General features: G+C 42.6%; 1 protein-coding gene and 1 long non-coding RNA gene across 8 annotated transcripts in view; one reads left to right on the top strand and one right to left on the bottom strand.

Moving 5' to 3' along the window:
- The window catches only part of PDE10A (phosphodiesterase 10A), a 332,447-nt gene that overhangs the window by 49,166 nt on the left and 260,826 nt on the right, over positions 1-22,455 (bottom strand). For 4 of the 7 annotated variants that reach the window (XM_078383193.1, XM_072994372.2, XM_020808648.3 and 1 more), the window contains 3 exons: positions 10,165-10,215; positions 7,215-7,294; positions 5,055-5,106 (listed from right to left, as the gene is read on the bottom strand). In XM_078383193.1, coding sequence (XP_078239319.1) covers positions 5,055-5,106; positions 7,215-7,294; positions 10,165-10,215 — 183 coding nt within the window. The remainder of the gene's footprint in view (positions 1-5,054; positions 5,107-7,214; positions 7,295-10,164; positions 10,216-22,455) is intronic. The other 3 variants (XM_078383194.1, XM_072994362.2, XM_020808688.3) reach the window with 1 other exon arrangement.
- Positions 18,295-21,209, top strand: LOC144585897 (uncharacterized). The gene is made up of 2 exons (XR_013540510.1): positions 18,295-18,529; positions 21,133-21,209. It is a non-coding gene; the product is annotated as an uncharacterized LOC144585897 (long non-coding RNA).

The raw sequence follows: 22,455 nt of genomic DNA, 5'->3' as shown, positions 1-22,455 counted from the left end.
CATATATGTAACAAAGGTTAACACCTTTGTCAATAAAATCCATTTTGCCCTGTGCCTTTATCTTATCTATTCTGCTCTAAACACAGATGAGTGATGTCCCCCTTGATCCAGTTCACTTGCATGTGTCTAGGAGATGCCTATGTAGAAGCAACTCGGATATCTTTTCTGGGACTTTGTGCCAGCTTTTGCCAAGAGGAAAGAGTCCGTAAAAAGGGAAGAATCTACTTTTCCCTATGGAAAAACAGCACACACTGGAATTTGATCACAGAGAGACACTTGGTGTTTGCTGGCACTGGCACATTCTGTTCTTATTTATTCCTACCACCTTCTCCTCTTCCCAAAATTATTATTTCTTCTTCTATTTCCTTTCTTCCTCATTCCCCAGCCTTCCCCTTCTTATTGGGGTTTGAGCTCTCATTCGCAATAAAATATGAGAGTCCTGAAGAAGCTTGCTGCCTCACAACCCAAGGCAGTAAGAAGTCAAGGAGTTCCAGATTCCAAAATCACTGAGTCTGTATTCTTGACTAGAGAGGAAGGGTCAGTCCAAAGCTAGTTATTTTTCTCTTGAGGAGAGAAGCTTATGCTTTTGGAGGGTCACTGCTTATAATTACACACTGTATTCATATTTTACTACCTCTTTTGATCAAGGAAATGGGATAAGAGATTATTTTCAGCTCCAAGAAGGTAGTTTTTGGAATATCTGACTTTGTGGAGAACTGACAAGATGTAAACTATTTGTCAAAAGAATACACAGAGGCTTTAGGACATCATAGTAAAGTGTGCTAAAAGAACCTTCAGGGTTAAACAAGCATTTTGTTTGAAACATTTAGAACTGTTTTGTATTCTAGTCAAAGAAAACAAAAAAAGTGAATTTTGCAGAAATGTCACTTGCTTGCATATACAGCCATGAATCAGCATGTTTCCCTACTTTGAGTTAATTTTGATTTAATTTTCCTAGGCAAAAACCTGTCCCATCCTTTTCCTAATCATAAACAACTCCAAGGTAAAGGTAAAGGTTCCCCTTGACATTTAGTCCAGTTGTGTCTGACTCTAGGGCACAGTGCTCATCCTTGTTTCCAAGCTGTAGAGCCAGCGTTTGTCCGAAGACAGTTTCCGTAGTCATGTGGCCAGTGCGACTAGACACGGAAAGCTGTTGCCTTCCCACCGAGGTGGTCCCTATTTATCTACTCGTATTTTTACATGCTTTTGAACTACTAGATTGGCAGGAGCTGGGACAAGTGACAGGAGCTCACTCCAATGTGTGGATTCAATCTTACGACTGCTGGTCTTCTGACCTTGCAGCACAGAGGCTTCTGCAGTTTAACCCACAGCGCCACCACATCCCTTATCTCCAAACTTACACCAAAAAGGTTCTCTTCCCTTCCTCTTCCTACAGAATGCACTTCAACCTTTTTCCTGTTCTCTGCAGTAGCCACCCCAACAAGGCTGTGTGACTATATAATGCAGTCAAAATGAAAACCTTTTTCAGTTACAAAAAGCGAAGAAACAGACACTATCAGCTGTCAACATTACTTTCCATATCAAGAAAAAAAAGTTATGAAGAACAATTCCCAATTAAAGAAAGATTAATGAACTGGGAAGCTGCTCTCAATGACTAAAGCTTAGAGCTACATGACAGTAGCTGCCATGACTGAATTGTCCCACTCTGTATGACAAAACAGCCACAGACTAAACTGAATCAATATGCTAATGATCTGAACATTGGGTTATTTTCTCCCTCTTTTCTTCAGCCATAGAATCTTTTTTTCCTTTTTTTTACCAGCCACAGTAGTCTGAAGCCGGCTAGACATCTCAGTGATTTAAGTATCTGGCTGGAGAGCCAGAGGTTTTGGATAGATTCCCCACTCAGTACTGTAGGAGATAAGCTAACCTGTGTAGCTTTGGGTAAGCTGCACCGTCCCAGGGCGCTCTCTGAAGAAGGGAATAGTAAATTACTTCTGTGCATTCTTTACTTGGAAAACCCAGAAAAGAGTCACTATAAGTCAGAATTGACTTGACGGCACATCATCATCATCATCATCATCATCATCATCATCATCATCATCATCATCATCATCATTATTATTATTATTATTATTATTATTATTATTATTATTATTATTATTATTATTATTATTATTATTATTATTATTATTATTCAGTAGGCTGAATATATCGTCTCCCCTCTGGAGCATCTTACCTGAACAGCTTAAGTTATGCCATGCTGGTAACTCACAAGACTTGAGGCTTTTGCCGTGAGAAAGATTCCCCATCCCCCATCCCAGATGTCTGGGAATTTCAAATCAAAACAGCAGCTAGGCATAACTGCTAAATATTCAATAATGCACTTCCTAAGGACTGGTTCGGTCACGTGTTATTTTTAATATTTATTACTTGGACAAATATTTTCAGCCCGCCCAAAGCCCCATAATCAAATATTTTGATGCAAGAGTGATAACTCCATTCATTCCTGCTTCTGTAGTTCCTAAGCATAAGCAAATAAACACAGAGTAGACTAGTAGGTTATAAATTTTGTTTTCCACCCAACCCCCCCCTCAGGCTAACAGTAACTTGGGGGGGGGGGTGTTAAGTGAGACTAGGGCAGGGGTTATTCTTTACCACACAGACTATCCTGAGCAGCTGCTATTTGCTCTTTTTAAAAGTTTCATGCAGCTACACATTCTATGATTACTGTCGTACAAGTGTGTTAAGCTACGAAGGGGTGCTGATAAGTATTGAGCCTCATCCAGAAAAATTGAGCTAGGAAGGTATAAATTGCAGGGTGTATTGGCCAGTTTGTCGGTATTCAACCGTGCAAAAATCAACTACCTATGATTTTAACTTAACTTTCATGTTCAGGTCCAAAGTGAACATGGAGACACCTCCAGAAAAGTTCAATGTGGAAGAGCATAGGACCATAATCAAGTTCCTGTTTCTCCGAGGGAAAGGTGCAAAGTAGATCCATGATGAAATGTCACAAACTATGGGTGACAATAGCCCTTCATATGCAACAGTTAAATGTTGGGTTGTAAATTTTAAAACTGGCCATTTCAGTGTTGAAAGTGAGAAACCCAGTGGAAGGCCTGTTTCTGTCTCTGTGCCTGCAAATGTGAAAGCCATCCATGACATGATCATGGAGGACTGCCGAATATCAGCCAAAAGTATTGCTATACAGTGGTGCCTCGCTTAGCGATTGCTCATTTAACAACAAAATTGCTTACCAATGACTTTTCCGGAGCGTTTTTGCGCTTCATTTAACGATGGTCCCTATGGGCGATTTTCACTTAGCGATGGTTGGGACCATGCTTCGCATAGCGATTAAATTTTGGGTCCCCTGTTTCGCTTAACAATGATTTAAACAGCCTCATGTTTGCTGTTTTTTAAATGTTTTCCTGTTATTTATAAAGTTAACGTTTACTGTTTAAAATGTTTGAAATCATAAAGTGCACTTAATAAATGCTTTGTTAACCAAATCTGACTTTGTTCTGACTCTTTTTAAATTTATTGTTGTATTTTTTCCTCCATTGAGATGCACTGAATAGGTTTCAATGCATTTCAATTGGGGAACCGCATTTCACTTAGGGATGTTTATTATGGGGATTTTCACTTAAGGACAGCAATTCGTTCCTATTGGAACGGATTATCCGGTTTTCAATGCATTTCAATGGGAAACCGCGTTTCGCTTAGTGATGAAATCGCTTAGCAGCGATTTTTTTGGAACGACTTAACATCGCTAAGCGAGGCACCACTGTATATCTGAGAACATCATGTGAGAGAGTTGGTGCCATTATCCACAACAACTGGAAAATGAGAAATCTGGCAGCAAATGGATCCCCAAACTTTCAACAACCGAACAAAAGAGGAAACGTGTGGAGTAATCAGTGGCTGTTTCGGAACATTATGCAAGAAATGAGTCAGATTTCCCGGGCAAACTGGTAACTGGTGATGAGACATGGTTCTACTGTTATGATCCTGACAGAAAGGAACAGTCTAAGGAATGGAGGCACAGTGCTTCCCCCAGGCCAAAGAAGTTCCAAGTGCAAAGGTTGGTGCAGAAGTAAATGGCAACAGGTTTTTTTGGGATAAAAAGCGAGTTCTGCTGGTGGACTACCTCCAACGGGGTTCAATCATAAACGCAAAATATTACTGTGCTTTATTGACGAAGTTGAGGCAAGATATCAAGGAAAGCTTTCCAAAGGTTCCTGTTCCATGACAACGCCTTGTCACACACTACAGGTGAAACAATGGCAAAACTGACGTCCTTAGCATTTCAAGTGATGCCCCATCCACCCTATTCCCCCGGCCTGGCTCCTTCTAACTATTATCTGTTCCCCAAACTCAAAAAACACCTAAAGGGACAACGATTTGGGAGTGTTCTGGAGGCAACTAATGCCGCAAATGAGTGGTTACACCAGCAGTTGGAAGAATTTTATTTGCAGGACACATGTTGCAAGTGCATTGACTTCCTGGAGGAATATGTAGAATAGTGTGTCAGTTACAACTTCTTAGCTCAATTTTTTCTGGGAAAGACTCAATACTTATCAGCACCCCCTCGTATAAGACTCTTAACTACTTTATTAAAGAAAGGCATTGTCTATCAACACTACACACCCTAATTATAATACAGAAATATGAAGTTGTTGTGAATATAGCATTATATAGATACTAAGCATGTTTTTGTTATTGCTTTGAATAGTTGATTATGGCACTCTAAAATTAAATTTAGTGTCTGGTTCCTACTCGCAATGTCTGATCCCTATCAATTCTAAGTTTTACATTCTTTCAGAATTCTCACCATGTAATGGGAATCAAAAGAAGCATTCAGTCACAACCCATTATGTCATACAATGTTACTGCACAAATTATTATCCCATTTCTCAGAAGATTTGGACAATTAATTGTTTTAATTAGCAAATTCAATATATTTATTTATTTGCAAGACACATGGATATGGGGCAAGGGATGGCAAAAAAACAAACAAACAAACATGCTGCATGCTGTATTTTAAAAGGAACAGTGATGTAATTCTGAAATTTCAGTAGAAGTTGTCTTACCATGATATGTTCAAGTAGAGAATCTATTGCAACTATGTTATCAAAATATGTTCTGGGGAAGAAGAAATAATGTCCTTAGATGTTATAACTTGCCAAGAACTTGTGCTGGTTTTTAATTGTCCATACAAACAATGATTATCATCTTTTGGCAAACTGGAATAGACCTAAGAAACCAAAGTTGTCCGCTTTGATAGTGCAGATCACCTGCTCTGGCAGTGGGAATAACGAATCTGGCTTCTCCTTACTAAAGAGGAGCACTGACAAACACCCAGTCTACAGCATGGTAAATTTCACAAGGGCACACACCATGAGATATTTGTCCAACACACTGAAAGATAATGACTAGAGATGGGCACGAACTGAAAAAAATACTAAATTTGTTCAAAAAAACCCACTATTGTATCAATTTGTATTGGTAGAAATCAATGCCCCCAATGAATATGAATCAATGGATTTTTAACACTTTTAGATTTGGTTTATTTAGCTATAAAACAGCCCTCAGAGACACCAACATTGCATGGAAGCTTCCTCTGACTCTCCTACAGGTTTGGTGAAGATTCAGTTTCAGATATCCAAATTATACATCCACAAAGTGGGTCCCACCAGACAAGTGCCCTTTAGCAGCTCGCTTTGTGAAACCAATCTTAAACAAACTTTGTGGGATTGTAGAGGAGAGTCAGAGGAAGCTTTCTGTGATTTTGGTGTCTCTGGGTGCCTGGGGGGACTTTCTGGGGGTAGGCTCTCCTTGTGGGTGTATTACCTGGGCACCTGAAATCCAAACTTCAGCAAACTTTGGGGACGTGTAGCAGAGAGTCAGGGGGAGCTTTCTTATCCATTTGTTGACTCCAGGTGCTTGGGTGTATTTTATAGGGGTTTAAAGTAAAGAACAAATTGATGAATTCATCAGGAAAAACTGTAAATTTGTAATTCATCAACCTTGAAAAATAATTAATCAAAATAATTCACCATTTTTAAAAAATTTCTAATAGTGACTTTCCTAGGGTAACTCAGTGGCTTGAGCCACTGAACTCAGACTTCTCTCATTCAAGTCCCAAATTCCACCTCTTGTAAAGCACTGAACATTTCTCACCTGTAAACATTACTGAACCACCTTTAATCCTGCATATGAAATAGAGGTTCTTTTCAAATCTTATATCCAGACCCACAAGATAAAGAACATATGAGATCAATTTCTAGTTTAGGTATAAAGATCTTTCATTTTGTATCTACTACTAAAACTACTATATATATATATATATACACACACACACACACACACACATATATATACATACATATATATACATACATATATATATATATATATATATATATATATATATATATATATATATATATATATATATATATATATATATATATATATATATATATATATATATATATACACACACACACACACACACATATACATATACATATACATATACATACATGCATACATATCTACCTATCTACCTATCTACCTATCTACCTATCTACCTATCTATCTATATATATATATATATATATATATATATAGCTGTACATTAGCTTTCTATGGGAGTAATACAAGGCCCAAGGTAATTATTTTGAAGAAAATTTCTTGCTTAGCATTTTCATCCACGATTTCATTTTTTACAGTTCCTTTAATGGAAATACAAGTACTAATTTAAATAAACTAGGAAAATAATTATAATTAAGATTATATTACGGGTCACATAACCCTTCTATGCTGATTGGCAATGCACATCAAAAGTGGACAGTAATATGCTCAATGACTTATACCTAGACTTTTGTGAATTTACCTAAAGAAAAGGAAAACAATGGGATTTAAATTCATTATTTAGTCATTATTATTTTCCATTCATTTCAATAGTCTGCTTTTAATGAGACTCAATTTGGATCCAACCAAATCATTCTGAGTCTTTCAAAAAAATTCACAATACAGCTTTACACTAAATAATGATCTTGTGAATTTATTTAGCATATTTATAATTTATGGCTATAGTTAGTATTACCTGTTTGAATCAGAAACAAAAATTGGATAACCACAAAAAATTCCCAAAGAAATGACAAAACAGTGAGGAATAAAAATGTATCTGTTACCTAGAAAAATGCACTTAACACACTCAGATTCCATCTCATTTTAAAACTTACTTTGACACATCAAGAAGGAAGTCATTCAATTCAGTCTGTTTGGCAAGGCCCCTGGATACCTGATTGGAACATTGGAAAAACTATTGCTTACTTAAGCAGAAGATTAGAATCAGAATGAATTTGTGGCACATATATACATATTACTTGTCCAGACTGTTTAGTAGGGAGGAATAAATTAAAATATAATGCCTATACAGTAAATACAAATAAAAGCAACTATGACACACAGCATACTTCAATTTGAGGTACAGATGTGCTAACTGATGATTACCCTATTATTTTATATTGTAAAAAATGACAAATATTATTCAGTCATCTTGAAGACTTCACTACTTGCTTCCTCCTTTAAATTTAAAACTGTGAATGGAAAAACCTAGGACAACCAGGTCACAGCTCACATAAGTCCACAAAATGGAAGTGTTCAACTCTGTTCACCAATGGCTGCCTTTCCCCCACAATTCTCTCATCTTACAAAAACAGTCTATAAGGCAAGCTATGATCAAGGTGGGCAAGTTACATTATCTTCTACCAGTTCAATTTGACAAATAATAGCTACACACTTCGGCATTTTCTCTTTAACAAGAAAGGAGGGAGGAAGAAAAAAGATAACAGGAATGAACTGTTAGATAGTTTGGTGGTTTAGATCTCTGGCTGTAAAGTCAGAGGTTGGGAGTTCACTTCTCCACTGGGTCTCCTTGACAGGGCCTGGACCATTGCAGTGGTAGTGACTTGCAATGTTTATCTTCATGTCTGAGAACAGTACAACGTACATATACAGCAAGTGCAAACTGGTTACACTGTTGGAAGAAAAAGTGAAAGAACTGGAGCAGCAAGGGACCACACTTGGGAACTATAAGAGAAGATGAAGAGTACACGGACAGAACTCTTGAGCAGCAGCAGTCAAGGAAGGGACTGAAATTGTAAGAACAGCAAGACAAAGCAGAGGAGCAGAATGCTGAGGAGAGAACAAATATATCCTGTTTTCCCAAAAATAAGACCTAACCTGAAAATAAGCCCTAGTATGATTTTTCAGGATGCTTGTAATATAAGTCCTGCCCCAAAGCCCCAGTTAAGTGAAACCCCACCCTCTACCATTGTGCAGCAACAAGAAGATGACATTACTGTATTTGAATAAATGTACTGTATTTTTCCATTGATAAGGCTCCCTTACCACTTTTCTAACCCCCAAATTAAGAAAGCTTAGCTTTAAGTATTCAGCCTCTGGGGTCAGAACGCTCGGACATTAGGAGTCCCTGTTGCATCTGAGCCTACAGGCTCCACCTCCAACAAGGTGTGTTCCAATCAGTTTGTTCAGCATCAGCTGATATCAGTTCCATAAGGCTCATGATGCGAGGAAGCTAAGTCTCCTGACTGTAGGAAGCGAAGCCTCATGATTGAAGGAAGCCTGTTTACAGAGGCAAGGTACAGGCAGTTTTGTTCTCTCCATGTTCTCAGCTTACTTCAGTGTATAAGATGCCCGTCAATTTTTAGTGTAATGATTTTAGGAGAAAGTAACATCTTATACCCAGAAAAAGGTGGTGGATTGTCCTTCATGAAAAAAATAAAACATCCCCTGAAAATAAGCCCTAATGCGTTTTTTTAAAGCAAAAATTAACATAATACTCTGTCTTATTTTCAGGGAAACATGTAGTGAAGGAAGCAACATTAAAAAGAGTGACACGAATTCTGGTGTCTATATACGAATGCTAGGAGCATGGAAGCAAACAAGAAGAATTGGAAATCTTAGTTTAGGAGGGTAAATATGGCTTGATAAAGATAACTTGGTGGGCTGACTTCTATGACTAGAATACAGGAACTGAGGGTCATAAATTGTTCAAAAAGGGCAAAAAGAAGAGAAAGAGGAGTTACAGTATATATCAAAAATACATGTGTCTGCAGAGAAATACAGGAGAATGAGTTTGATTGTCCCATCATGGGCATCCGGAAGAATATAATCTGGGTGAAAAATAAAAGAAGTGTTGCAGTTGGAGACTACTAACAACTGCCCAATCAAGGAGAAGATGTGGATGAAACATTTAAAAAACAAACTGCAAGAATTTCAAAGAGAAATGATGTAGTAGTAATGGGAGATTTCAATTATCCTGGCATCTGCTGGGAAACAACATTTGCCAAATATGGCCCTTTCAATAAATTCCTGACTTGTATGGCTGAAAATTTTCTCCTACAAAAAGTGGAGGAAGAAACTAGAGGAGAGGTTGTCCTTGACTTGATTCTAAGCAATAGAGATGACTTCAGGGAAGAAGAGACAGTAAGGAACTCTGGGGGAAAGTGACCTCATTTTTCTTGAGTTCTTGACTTCAAAGGAAACAAGAGCAGAGAGTAGCCACAGAGCACCTTGAGGAACTATGGGAATTGGAGCATGCCATGGCTATACCCATGGCTACAAGAAGTCTCTGCACAATGCCATACATAATGCAGCATTTTGCGACCCCTGTCCATTCTGTGACACACACACGCACCTCTGAAATAAACTTGCAGCACAGCTTCACCAGGTGCCTTCCTTTGTAGTTTTGATGAAGTTAGTAAAAATAAGAATTGTTTAAAGCTGCCTTTTATTTCTGACATTATCTGCAATGTCCAATGTTGTTCTAAAGATAGTTAAACTAATTTAGTGGTTTGTATTTATTCTTTCTTTGATTGGTTTGCTGTAAACTGCCCAGAGTATGCATTGCACTATGGGGCACAGTAAAAGGAAGGAAGGAAAACACATTTAGAAATGTGATGGAGCTGGATTTGGACCAGGATCAAAAAGGAATTATCAAACAACTTTCTTAAAACAGAGTTAATGAAACATGTTTTGGTCATACTGTCCAACTTTTTACATAATTTAGATATTACAGTGCTGCCTGATAATGTTTTACATATGCAAAGGTTATTTTATTGCTTTTCTTACATATCCCCCCGCCCAGCATTTAATCCAGAGATTTACCTCTACTTGATGTATTGCTACTGAGGCCCATGCAAGATTTGCTGTTGCAACCTGAAACACAGAAATTTTTTGGTAAAAAAAACTTTTTTAAACTTCAGGGAGTTCAGTTTGACATGACAAAAATTAATGGAGAATTCATTGCCCTATTAAAAGGCTTGTTCACCCTGGGTCACTTAAGATTAGTACCATGTTTCCCTGAAAATAAGACAGGGTCTTATATTAATTTTTGCTCCAAAAATGCAATAGGGCTTATTTTCAGGGGATCCTTTATTTTACAGTTGCTGCACAATGTGGCACAATGGTGGAGGGCGGGGTTTCACTTAACTGGGACTTATTTTGGGGGGTAGGGCTTCTATTACGAGCATCCTGAAAAATCATACTAGGGCTTATTTTCAGGGAAACAGGGTACTACATTAATTGGATTGTTAAAATCTGTTGAACATGAAGTAAAGCCATAATATTTTTTATTTCATTTATAATCTGCCCCTCAGAAGACATCGAAAAAGAATTACCAAATGGAAGATTAAAACCAAAACACTGAAATAAGACTATTAAATACACCAATATGAAATAACAGTATATTATCAGTCAGCAAATCAAAGGAGATATTCTCATTTTGTTCACTTGGTGATTTATATAGCTTTTTGTAGACTGCAAATAAAGATAATTAAATACAAGGTTCCTGTTATGTTTGTAACTTGCTGATTAGCTCAGTAAAACAAATTTTTAAAAAAGCAACAAGCTAGATCTACCCCAGTGGTTGTCCATGGCATGCATAAAGGTTTCTATGTATTTTGCATGGCAAACATTATGTTTAAGAGGAGACCCACACATGCTTCCTAAACATTTAAACAAGCCAATGCACTGCTAGCAAACTGCCATACAATTTAATAGTGTCCACAGCTGAAGACCAGTAAGGGAGTGAGAAGCAAGACTTCACTGAGTCTGTCCTACTCCAATTCTGAATACACAGCCACCATGCTTAGGTGGATTACTCTTGAGTTCTCAGTTTTTACACATGTGCTATTGGAATGACCACAAAAACATTTTACTGAACTGTTATTGAAGTCTTTTGAGTAGTCAGCCATACAGGGCCCTTGGAAATTACAGTTACAGGTAATTAATCTGTTTCTTTTCTTCACAGTTTTGGCACACTCCAGTAATAATACCACCTATCATTCATCAAAATCACTTTTGACAGGTGTGCCACCCCTGTGAGGTGGGACAAAGGGTCAAGAATCGACCCAGGGCCCTCCTCCTGGGTGGGTGGGGCTTTAGGGTGATGTATGGGGTTGTTGAGGCCACCATAGGCCTATAGGAGGGGTTCATAGACACCGGGGTACCCCATGACCAGAGCATGGCCTCAGGATTGGTTCCCAAAGCAACGAGTTACCCCCGTGGTCCTGTGAGTCAATGGGGCAAGGTTGGAGGGTTTTGGCTAGAAAAGGGGTGGCCATACGGCATGCCTTGGCATGCCCTTAGGCTGCCTGGGGCTGAAACCCCACAGCGGTGGCTTTGGGGGCCTTCTGCACGTGCTTGCCACTCTTTGCAGAGACCAGTGTGGCTTGGAGAAGATGGAGGACAGGGAAGACCAGTGCCCTGGTACCCAGGGGCCCCCAAAAACGGAAAGCCAAAAGGACATGGACACCAAAACCCCAGCCAACCCCAGAAAGTGGTACACAAGTACAGATTCTGAGAATGAGAATATGCATGCTGCATCTCTACAACACCTGGAGGAACCTGAAAGATGGCATAACATGGAAGCTCCCTTTAATATAGAGAAATATTCTGAAACACCGGTATGTAATCATTTGTGGAAGGGTGGCACCAGAGAGATGTTATATATGATTACTCTGTGTATGTGTTTGTTAAAACCCCTCTTTGATTTTTCAGGAACCATCCCATTTACAAGTAAGTGGAACACCCCTGACAAAAGGAAAGGCCATGAGATCCATTGTAAGGGCAAGCCTTTATGGAATTCCGAAACACTGTCTGATTGGCTATATGAAAGCAGTGTGTGAGGGAATGCACCTGGAAATGACTGGTGAAGAGGTCCACGTCTGTCTGTCCTGGGGCGCACACAGCCTTTCAAGAATGCTGTGAATGTTATGTGGAAAAATCTGTTTTAAGACTTCTTTTTATGTTCTTACAGTGGTTGCTTATCAGCATCATGTTGTCTGCATCACTAGAACTGTGGATTATATCTGAGCTTTTAAAAATGTAACAAATTTTAGTAATACCTATTATTTTTTTAAAAAAAGTTACTGAGAAAATCAGATCAGAGTTTTCTAGAGACTGTGTTAACCGGGCTTAAAGGTTATCACTATAAAACTTTTCTCTGTCAAGCTCGTAAAATTTGAATAAAAATAATACTTTTAAAAGGCAACAATTTATATTTCATTATATCTGGTTCCACACTGCTGCTACATACAGTCTGGGCCTGTATTTATAAAAGTCCTCTGTATCCCTCCTTAAGCAGGCTTTGGCAGTTCCCAAAAGCTTTTCCTGCTTAAAATATAAAAGCCTCAGAAAAAGCCCTATTGTAGCCATTAAAGATTATTAACACACACCCCTCAGTTGTTATTCAGAAATATTCTTAGATGTCCTGCTTTTGGGAAATTTACCCCAAAAGTGATCCGGCTATGATGGTTTAGTCCCACTGGACAGATCACCCGTAGGCACAGCAAGAATGTGTTTTATTTGTGTGTGAGTGAGAAGAGACAACACAATTTTACAAAGGGATTGGGAAAAATGTTTACACACCTGAGGAGGCCTTTTGCTTCCCAGGGAAAACACAATTATTGGCATTATTTGATTCCCAGGGAAAACACAATTATGCAAAGAGGCTGGAACGCAGCAGTTCCCAAAAGCTTTTTCCTGCTTAGAATATAACAGCCTCAGAAAAAGCCCTATTGTAGCCATTAAAGATTATTAACACATACCCGAAGCAGTTGTTATTCAGAAATATTCTTAGAAGTCCTGCTTTTGGGTAAATTTATTGGTTTTCAGAGGACCTATATTTATAAAAGACCTCTGTATCCCCCCCTTAAGCAGGCTTCAGCAGAGTTTGTTGTATTGTGGGTGAGAAAAGACAACACAATTATGCAAAAAGATTGGGGGGGGGAAAGGTTTAAACACCTGAGGAGGCCTTTTGCTTCCCAAGGAAAACACAATTATTGGCATTATTTTGATTCCCAAGGAAAATTGTAGGTGCAAAACACAATTATACAAAGGAAAAATATTTTGGCATTATTTTGCTTCCCATGGAAAACTGTATAAAAAAAGTGGGGTCTTCTCTAGAAGATCACCACTCGTTCCCTCTTCTACCATCAATCTGTTGCTGAGAAGTATTTCCTGACAGCTGAAAAATATCACATATGTATCTTACTATCTGCTTCAAATGTAAGATTTTATTTCAGTGTAGTATAGCTTGTATTCCTTTGCTTGTAATCATGCCTTGATCAGAGGTAGGGACTGTCCTTTAGGACCCTACCAACCTTACTTTTTAATGCTTGGGTTGTCTGTTATAGGCATGATAGCTACTTCTCTCTCTGCTCTTTTATAGAAAATGGTCTCCAAAGCCCAGATCCATAAGTCTTCAAATTCTGGCCAAACAGGTACGAGCTTATCTATTTTAAAGACCTTGTTATGTTATGTTCAGAATTAGAAAAAAGCATGTAACTATTGGGGCTTGTTCCTTAAAATAAAGGGGAAATGTAACTTTGGTTTGTTCCCTTGTAGATAGTCAACCCTTAGAAAGACTTATGTTTTAAAATATCACAGTGAGCAGGACAGAGCCTTTGTATATATTTTATTGCAAGACACAGAAAAAGGTTTTAGGTAAAACAAGACCTATTAGCCTTTTGCAGAGTATGGAGAATCTAGAGTATAGTTTCATGTTTGTTAGCACTGTTGATAGGCATCCTTCAGTCTCGAGAGACTATGGAAATGTGCTCTGTATGGAGGACTTGGAACAGCATCTAGTGTGGCTGAGAAGGCCAATTTGAGAGTGGCAATCCCTTTCCGTGTTGATTTGATGCTGTATGTGAAGCTGGAGTGTCCTCTCCAGAGCATGAAGCCTGGGTAAAATAATATGGAAGATAGGCTCTTACCCAAGCAGCAAATTCCCCCTCTTTACATCACTAAAATAGTCCAATGGAAAGGCAAGAGCCAATACAATTGGTTCCAGCCATGTCGCAGGAGTTGCCAGAATGACACTAACTGCCTCCGGGACTCCGGCTCCAGATTTTGCCTCGAGGTTAACTCCTAAAGCCTTTTCCATCAGTGGATATAGTCATAAGGCAGTGGAGGTTTGAAATCAGTTTTCCTTCTCCTTCCAAGGCTGATGAGCCCAACCTACCTGTCCTGCTCCCTAAGAGTGTGGAAGTATGATCTGACCCCTAAAACTTTCCTGACCCCAGGTGTATGTAATGCTATTTGCCTTTCCTATTTACTAGATTAGAGTAAAAAAATAGAATCAGAGAATTTCATTTTGTGCTTCTGCTCGCACTCATTTAAAGCCAAATCCCCGTTACTGAAAGTTAACAATTCTAATGTTTTATGAGGTTTTATACTTATGTGACTGGTCTAAGGACCGTAAATAAACTTATCTTAACCCCCGCCCGCTTAGACCATGTGGTCAGGGAGAGCAAAGGTCTGCCCAGAAAAATATACCATCCCCCCAAAGATATGCTCCCAAGAGAGCTCACTTTCTGCCTCAGCTTCCTCCTCAGGGAAAAGGCTTAATCCTATAGCTCACACTCATTTAAAGCCAAACCCCCATCCTCTTAGACCATGTGGTCAGGGAGAGCAAAGGTCTGCCTAGAAAAATATACCTCCCCCCCCCAAAAAAGGTGTGCTCCCAAGAGAGCTCACCTTCTGCCTCAGCTTCTTCCTCAGGGAAATGTTCTGTCTAACAACAAGCATATTTAGTCCATTTTCCTGCAACACACACACACACAGAGGGGAAAAAGAAAGGTTACTTACCTGTAACGATGGTTCTTCAAGTGGTCATTCTGTGAATTCACACAAAGGGTTAATACCAGCGCCAGCGTTGGGCCTCTCGGAACATTCTCTAGCTGCAAGAGAAAAGTAACAATGTTTAGGACTACCCCTACTGCGCACGCCCAGCCTAACCGTCCCTCAGTTCCATTTGTCCGCCATAGGCACTCGAGTCATAGAGATGCCAGTGACAGACAGACAGAGGGGAGGCCGGGCGGGATTGTGTGAATTCACAGAATGACCACTTGAAGAACCATCGTTACAGGTAAGTAACCTTTCTTTCTTCATCGTGGTCTTCTGTGAATGCACACAAAGGGTGATTAGCACGCTTACTAACCGGATGGTGGGCTGTCACTGAAGAGCCAATGCTAACACTGCCCTCCCGAATCTGGTTTCCTCTCTTGCCCTCATGTCCAATCTGTAGTGGGTTATGAAGGTAGAGGCATTGGACCAGGTAGCAGACCGGCAGATGTCGGGCAGGTCGACGCCACGGAGTAAGGCAGTTGATGAGGCCACAGCCCTGGTGGAGTGTGCCTTAAGTCCTTCTGGAGGATCTTTGTGGTTGAGCTCGTAGGCAAGGGTGATGGTAGATACGAGCCACCTAGAGAGCGTCGACGGCGAGGCCGGACCGCCCTTCTTTGAACCAAAATAACAGAGAAACAGTCTGTTGGCCTGTCTAAAGTCCTTGGTCCTAGAGACATAAAAGGCCAGGGATCGTCGAACATCGAGCATGTGAAGCATGCGTTCAACGTCAGTAGTCGGAGACGGAAACAAGGTTGGTAGAATCAGTGGCTGATTTACATGGAAGTCGGAGACCACCTTCGGTAGAAAAGAGATGTCCAGGTAAAGCATAACCTTGTCCTTAAAGAATTGAAGGAAGGGTTGGTCATAACGGAGAGCTGCCAACTCACTAGCTCGGCGAGCAGACGTGATAGCCACCAGGAACAGCGTTTTTAAAGAAAGCATCTTGAGGTCACAGGTAGCCATAGGTTCAAATGGAGGCCTGGAAAGAGCATGCAGAACCAAATGAAGGGACCACTGTGGGAGTGGTGGACGAACGGGAGGTCGGAGGTTAGAGAGACCCCTCAAGAACATCCGAACGGTAGGGTGAGAGAAGAGCCGGGAAGAGGAAGAAGCCCTGGGTTGGAAGAAGACGACCACAGCAAGGTACACCTTGATAGTAGATATAGACAGGTGGAAATCAAACAGGTAACGGAGATACTGTAGAAGCGTGGAAAGAGAGACAGGGGAGGGAACAAGATCCCTCTGCTGGGTAAATTTCAAAAAACTTCTCCACTTGTAGGTATACAAGCGAGACGTGGAGGGCTTGACGGCGTTAGTCAAGACCTCTTGGATTTCGGGACGATCCTCCACGCCGTCAGATGGAGCGTGTCGAGGTTGGGATGAAGGACTTTGCCTGCTTCCTGGGTCAGCAGGTCCGGCCACAACGGAAGGGTCATGGAGTCCACAGCCATGCTGACTAGAGTGGGGAACCACACCTGGCGAGGCCAAAAGGGTGCAATTAAATGGCCGGAGTCATTGAACGTTGGAGCTTGATTAGGGACCTCTGTATCAACGGAATCGGTGGAAACATGTACAAGAGACCCTGGTTCCATGGAATCATGAATGCGTCGCCGAGCGAATGTAGGCCGAGACCTGCTCGAGACGCGTACCGGGGACATTTCGCATTGAGAGGGGATGCGAACACGTCCAGCACTGGGGTCCCCCATTGGTAGCAAAGGTCGTGGAAGACCCGAGAGTTCAGTTCCCATTCGTGTGTCTGATGTTGAAGCCTGCTCAGAGTGTCCACAACTGTGTTGTCCTCTGTGGCTACATGGATGGCTACCGGGTAGATATGATGACGGTAACACCACTCCCAGAGGAGAATGGAAAGGTACAGGAGTGAGTGAGAGCGAGTTCCTCCCTGCTTGTTGACATAGTGCATTGTGGTAGTGTTGTCCGTCACCAGCTGAACTCCGCGGCCCTGTAGCAGGGGAAGGAAGGACCTGAAGGCCTTGATAACTGCAAGTAACTCCAGGTGATTGATGTGGAGCATGGTTTCCTGTGGGGTCCAGAGGGCATGAATGGTGTGATGGCCGCAGTGCGCCCCCCAGCCGGATGGACTGGCGTCCGTTGTGACTTGAACGGTGAGACGGAGTGGACGAAAGGGCCGGCCAACCGTGAGGTGGGGTGTGTACATCCACCACTGGAGCTGTCTGACTAGCTCCGGGGTGACACGAAGGCGCTTCCTCTGGCTGTCCATCATAGGGTCGAAAAGGGTGAGGAACCATGATTGGAGCGACCGGAGCTTGAGGCGAGCGTGAGCGAGCGCCGGTGTTGTAGAAGACATCAGGCCGAGAAGGTGTTGGGCGTGATGGGCTGTCACCCGAGCACGAGGGTGAAATTTCCTGATGGCTCGTTGAATCTTGTGTATCCTCTCTGGGGGGAGAAATGCTCGACCCTTTACAGCGTCCAAGCAGACCCCTATGTATTGTACTGTTTTGGAGGGAATGAGTTGAGACTTCTGTTTGTTGACAGTGAGACCGAGATTGGAGAGGAGATACAGGATGAATTTTGTGTCTCTCAGGGATTGTCTTCGTGAGGTGGAGACTACGAGCCAATCGTCCAGGTAAGGGTAAACGTGGATGCCTCTGAGACGAAGGTAAGCTGCCACTGGGGCCATGACCTTGGTGAAGGTCCAGGGAGCTGTGGACAGGCCGAATGGCAGGGCCTGGAATTTGTAGATCGTGCCCTGAAAGATGAACCGAAGAAACTTGCGGTGGTCGGGGTGGATAGTGACGTGAAAGTATGCGTCCTTTAGATCTATGAGGACGAACCAGTTGTTCTTCTTCAGCAGGTGCATGATGGACTCTAAGGTGAGCATCCGAAACCGTATGGGTCGCAGGTAAGTGTTTAGGAGTCTTAGATCGAGGATGGGCCTTATGCCTCCTCCTCTTTTTGAGACAGCAAAGTAGCGGGAGTAAAAACCGCGTTGTATGTCGCGGGGTGGTACTGTAGAGATGGCATCTTTTTGCAAGAGAGATGATATTTCTTCCTCTAGCGAGGAGTCGAATGGAGAATGATTTATGAAACCTAGCGGAGGAGATCTTATAAACTCCAGCTGGTAACCGTGCTGAATACTTTTTAGAGCCCAAGTGTCGGTTGTGATGGTAGACCAGTTGTGAAGAAACGGTTGAAGACGGGTGGTAGGCGGTGAATGGGTAAAAATGGGGGGCCGAAAGTCAAAGATACTGTTTTTGTTTTCTGCCAGGTGGCTTAAAGGGTTGGCGGCGATGAGACGGGCGAGGCCGGTATCCCTGATAGCCCTGGACAGAAGAAGAGGACTGGCCAGATCGCTGCTGAGGTAGGTGCTTGTAAGGACGGTACTGTTGAAAGGGCTGATATTGACCATAAGATTTCCGCCATTGGGGTCGTCGCTGTCTAGATTGAGTTTGAACAGAGTAGGACTTGGCGGTCCTCTTGGCCTTGTGAAGGTCTTCTAAATGGGAGTCGGTCTTTTCGTTGAACAGCCCGGTAGCATCAAAGGCGAGGCTCTCAACCTTTGACTTGACGTCCTCCATTATGTCCGCAGAACGGAGCCAAGCGTGGCGCCGGATAGAGATGGCAGACATGAGAACTCTGGCAGAGATCTCTGTTGCATGCCTGATGGAAAGACGCTCATACTTGGATACCGTCTGAGCTTCCTCATATGAGTTTAGGAAAGCTTGCCGGGCGTCTTCAGGAATCAATTTCAGTCCTGGCAAAAGCTTAAGCCATAACTGCTTGTGATAAGCCCCTAGAACAGTCTGATAATTTATGACTCGAAGTAACAGGGTGACAAGGGAGTAGATTTTCCTGCCGATGATTTCAAGTTTTTTACCCTCCTTGTCAACTGGGGTCACGTGAGCCTTGGCCGATGGCCTTGAACAGCTTGTTTCAACAATGAGTGAGTTTGGAATCGGATGCTTGAGTAAAAAGTGAGTGTCAGCCCCATGAATCTTGTAGAAGTGTTCTGTGCGGCGAGGGACATTAGGGGTAGTCGCAGGCTGGGCCCAGAACTCCTTAATGGCCTCCATAACCACAGGCACAAAGGCTATGCTAGGGGGAGCGGTACTGTCTTTCTTGATGTCCCCGAAGAACAAGTCCTCACCCGGAGGCGAAGGGAGATTCAAGTCCAGTTTCAGTGTCTTGGCAAGTCTGGACATCATCTGAGAGTAGGAAGAAAAATCCTCAGATGGAGAAGGGGCGTGAGGATCACCCGTATCCGAAAGCACCACATCACCCGGAGGTAAATCGTGGGGTGGCAGGGGTGGGGGCTGTTCCTGATCGGAGTCAGAAGACTGCTCCGTGGACACCTCATCTGGATCGGAGGAGAAGACATCCCTCTTCTTTTTTGGAGGGGGTTTCTCGATGCCGACCGGCGCTGTCGGGGGTCGAGTCGGGACCGCAGTTGGCACCGAGGTGGAAGGGACCGGTTGCGGTGGAGGGGCAACAGGTAGCGAAGGAGGTTTTTCTCCGACTCGAATAGCTCGGCGTCGACGTCGAGGACGGGTCGACTCCGAGGAAGAAGACAGGTATATGTACCGGATCTTCTTATGGTACCGGTCTCGAGATGCGGACGTCGAAGACGAGGAAAGGGACCTCGAACGCTCACGTCGACGTCGATGGCGCTTACGACGCTTGGGGCGGTCGGAGTTCGCCGAACAGGAAGAAGAGGATCGACGTCGATGTTTGCTACGACGCCGATGGGAGCGGCGCTTCTTCCTAGAGCGTTTGTGCTTAGAAGATTTCGAGTCCGAACGATGGGAAGAGTCGGACTGGGTGGAAGCCCGATGCCTCTTCTTCGACCGCTTCCGTCGAGGAGACTTCAACCTCGAGCGGCCGGAGGAAGGGGACCGACTCGGAGAGCGATGCTTCTCCGTGCGGGAACGTTTGCCTCGAGGAGATTTCGACCTCGAACGCACAGGTGAACGAGGCACCTTGTCTCGAGGAGATCTCGAGTCCGAGTGCACGGACGAGATCGACACAGGAGGCGACCCCTGGCCCGCAGGAAAAGGGCTATGTGGGGCAGAAGTGAGACCAGTAGTGACACCAACTAACTGGCTCGGCGTCGGGGAAGACATTCCCGATGGTGGCACAGCTTCAGTGCGTCGAACCGGAGGAGGAGCGGGTGCCTCGGACGAGGTCTCGAAGCGTCTCGACAACTCCTCGAGAATCGGTGATGGTATCGAGCCCGAGCTCGGAGAGAGTCGAATGGATGTCATTTTAAGCTGGGCGGCTGCCTTGGCTTTAGATGTCTTCGACGGTTTAGCTTTTGGTGGAACAAGAGCTGGGGGCTCGGGATTCGAAGCAGGGGCGGCCGATTTCGACGACGCGGATTTTTTCGACATTTTCGAAACTTTGGAGACGACCGATTGAACAGGACCTGCTCGAGAAGTGGAAGCCATTTCCCCCTCCGAGGGCGCCGTGGAAGACAACGTTGACTCCCACAGATGGAGTTTAAGGCGCTGCTGGCGAGCCTTAAGAGCGGCTTTAGTGAAAGCTTTGCAGTGTGGGCAAGTTTTGGAGTTGTGCGATTCCCCCAAACAATACAGACAAGTATCGTGGCCGTCCTGGTGGGGAATCTTGCGGTCGCACACCACACACCTGCTGAATGGCCCGGAAGGGGACATAGGGCAGTAAGAAAAACCGAAACGACTAGTTTAAGGGAGAAAGCAGAGCAGTCCGTAAACAGTCCGAGTAAAGCCAGGAGAATAGAAGAAACCGAGTCGTCTAGTTGAAGGGAGAAGCGCTAGGGTAGTCCGTGAGCTAAGCGAGGTCAAAACCAAGGAATCAAATCAGGTCGCAAATAGACGCAGCTAAGACGAGAGGCTCCAAACCGCTAGGCGGAAAAATGGAACTGAGGGACGGTTAGGCTGGGCGTGCGCAGTAGGGGTAGTCCTAAACATTGTTACTTTTCTCTTGCAGCTAGAGAATGTTCCGAGAGGCCCAACGCTGGCGCTGGTATTAACCCTTTGTGTGCATTCACAGAAGACCACGATGAAGAAGTAGCATTTATGTCTTTGCAAATTAGCACCCTATCAGTAGAAAACAGACTGGTTTAGAAAAAAATGTCACAATAATGCTGCTTTTCTTTTAGATAAATGGGAGATTTCTGGATGGTACTTACTCAGCTGCCGTTTTGAAGAAGCCACTCTGCTTGGTTCGTCATAATATAGTTTGTCATACACTGTGTCAGAGAATTTAGGTCCTTGCTTGACAGGGTCCTGTAGGATTTCTGCATGGTCTTCACCAGACATCCACAGAATACTAGCATAGTTATGAGGCGGCCCCAGTTAATTTTTCCATCTGCAAATTCATATTGCATCGCTAAGAGGAATGTAGCACAAGCTTCAGCCATGGTACGAATCTGGAGCTGTCTTAAATGAGAGTTGATCTGACCTTCAAAATGAGTTTGAATCAAAGAGTCTATATTTTTTAAAATAGGGCTCATTTCTGGTTTAGGCCATTCATTTTCAGGTTGCTCACATACAATCTCTAGATAGATATGCACTATAGAATAGGTCTGCCTCTCTAGGTTGTCCATAATCTTGCAATATAGTGCTAAAAAGCTGGAAGGTAATGTGAGGCAGGTCCTAACATGCCCTTTTCTTTACTCTTGTAGGGGCGCAGAGCAATGTGGGCGAGGCCTGCTCCCTTTCCCCAGAGGCCCTGGGTAAGTAATTTTACATTTCTGCCATAAGGTATAACCTTTTTGTTAGAGAGGTACACATAGACTTATTGTGCCTTATTGTTACTTAATGCAGACCATGTTCAGCTTTTTAAAATAGTGTACCTTATATAGTTTATGTTTTTATAGAGGTTTCTAAATGGAAAATATCATTTGCTTTTCAGAAAAATACTTTGAAGAAGAGCATATAGACTTATTGCGCCGTATTGTCGCTTAATGCAGACCATGTTCAGTTTTTAAAATAGTGTGCCTTATATAGTTTGTATTTTTATAGAGGTTTCTAAATTGAAAATATAATCTCCTTTCAGAAAAATACTTTGTAGAAGATTTTGTTGCCCCAACGAAGAGACCATCCCCTAAACTTCATAAAGCAATTTCCAAGAAACCAATTCCTGTTAGGGCTCAGCCCCGCATCTACACCTTTAAAAGAAAGAGAAATAACAATGGTATGTTCTCAGCATTTTTATATTGGGGTGTTTGCATGTATGATGTTTTAACAGGGGAATCGCTCCTTTGTCTTATAGAAAATTAAATTACAGTTTTGAGGGGGGGTTTACAGG

Source organism: Pogona vitticeps, chromosome 1 (assembly GCF_051106095.1).
Source record: "Pogona vitticeps strain Pit_001003342236 chromosome 1, PviZW2.1, whole genome shotgun sequence".
NCBI lineage: Eukaryota > Metazoa > Chordata > Lepidosauria > Squamata > Agamidae > Pogona > Pogona vitticeps.
Note: the sequence above shows the minus strand (reverse complement) of the source record. Positions and strands in the feature narration are given on the sequence as shown.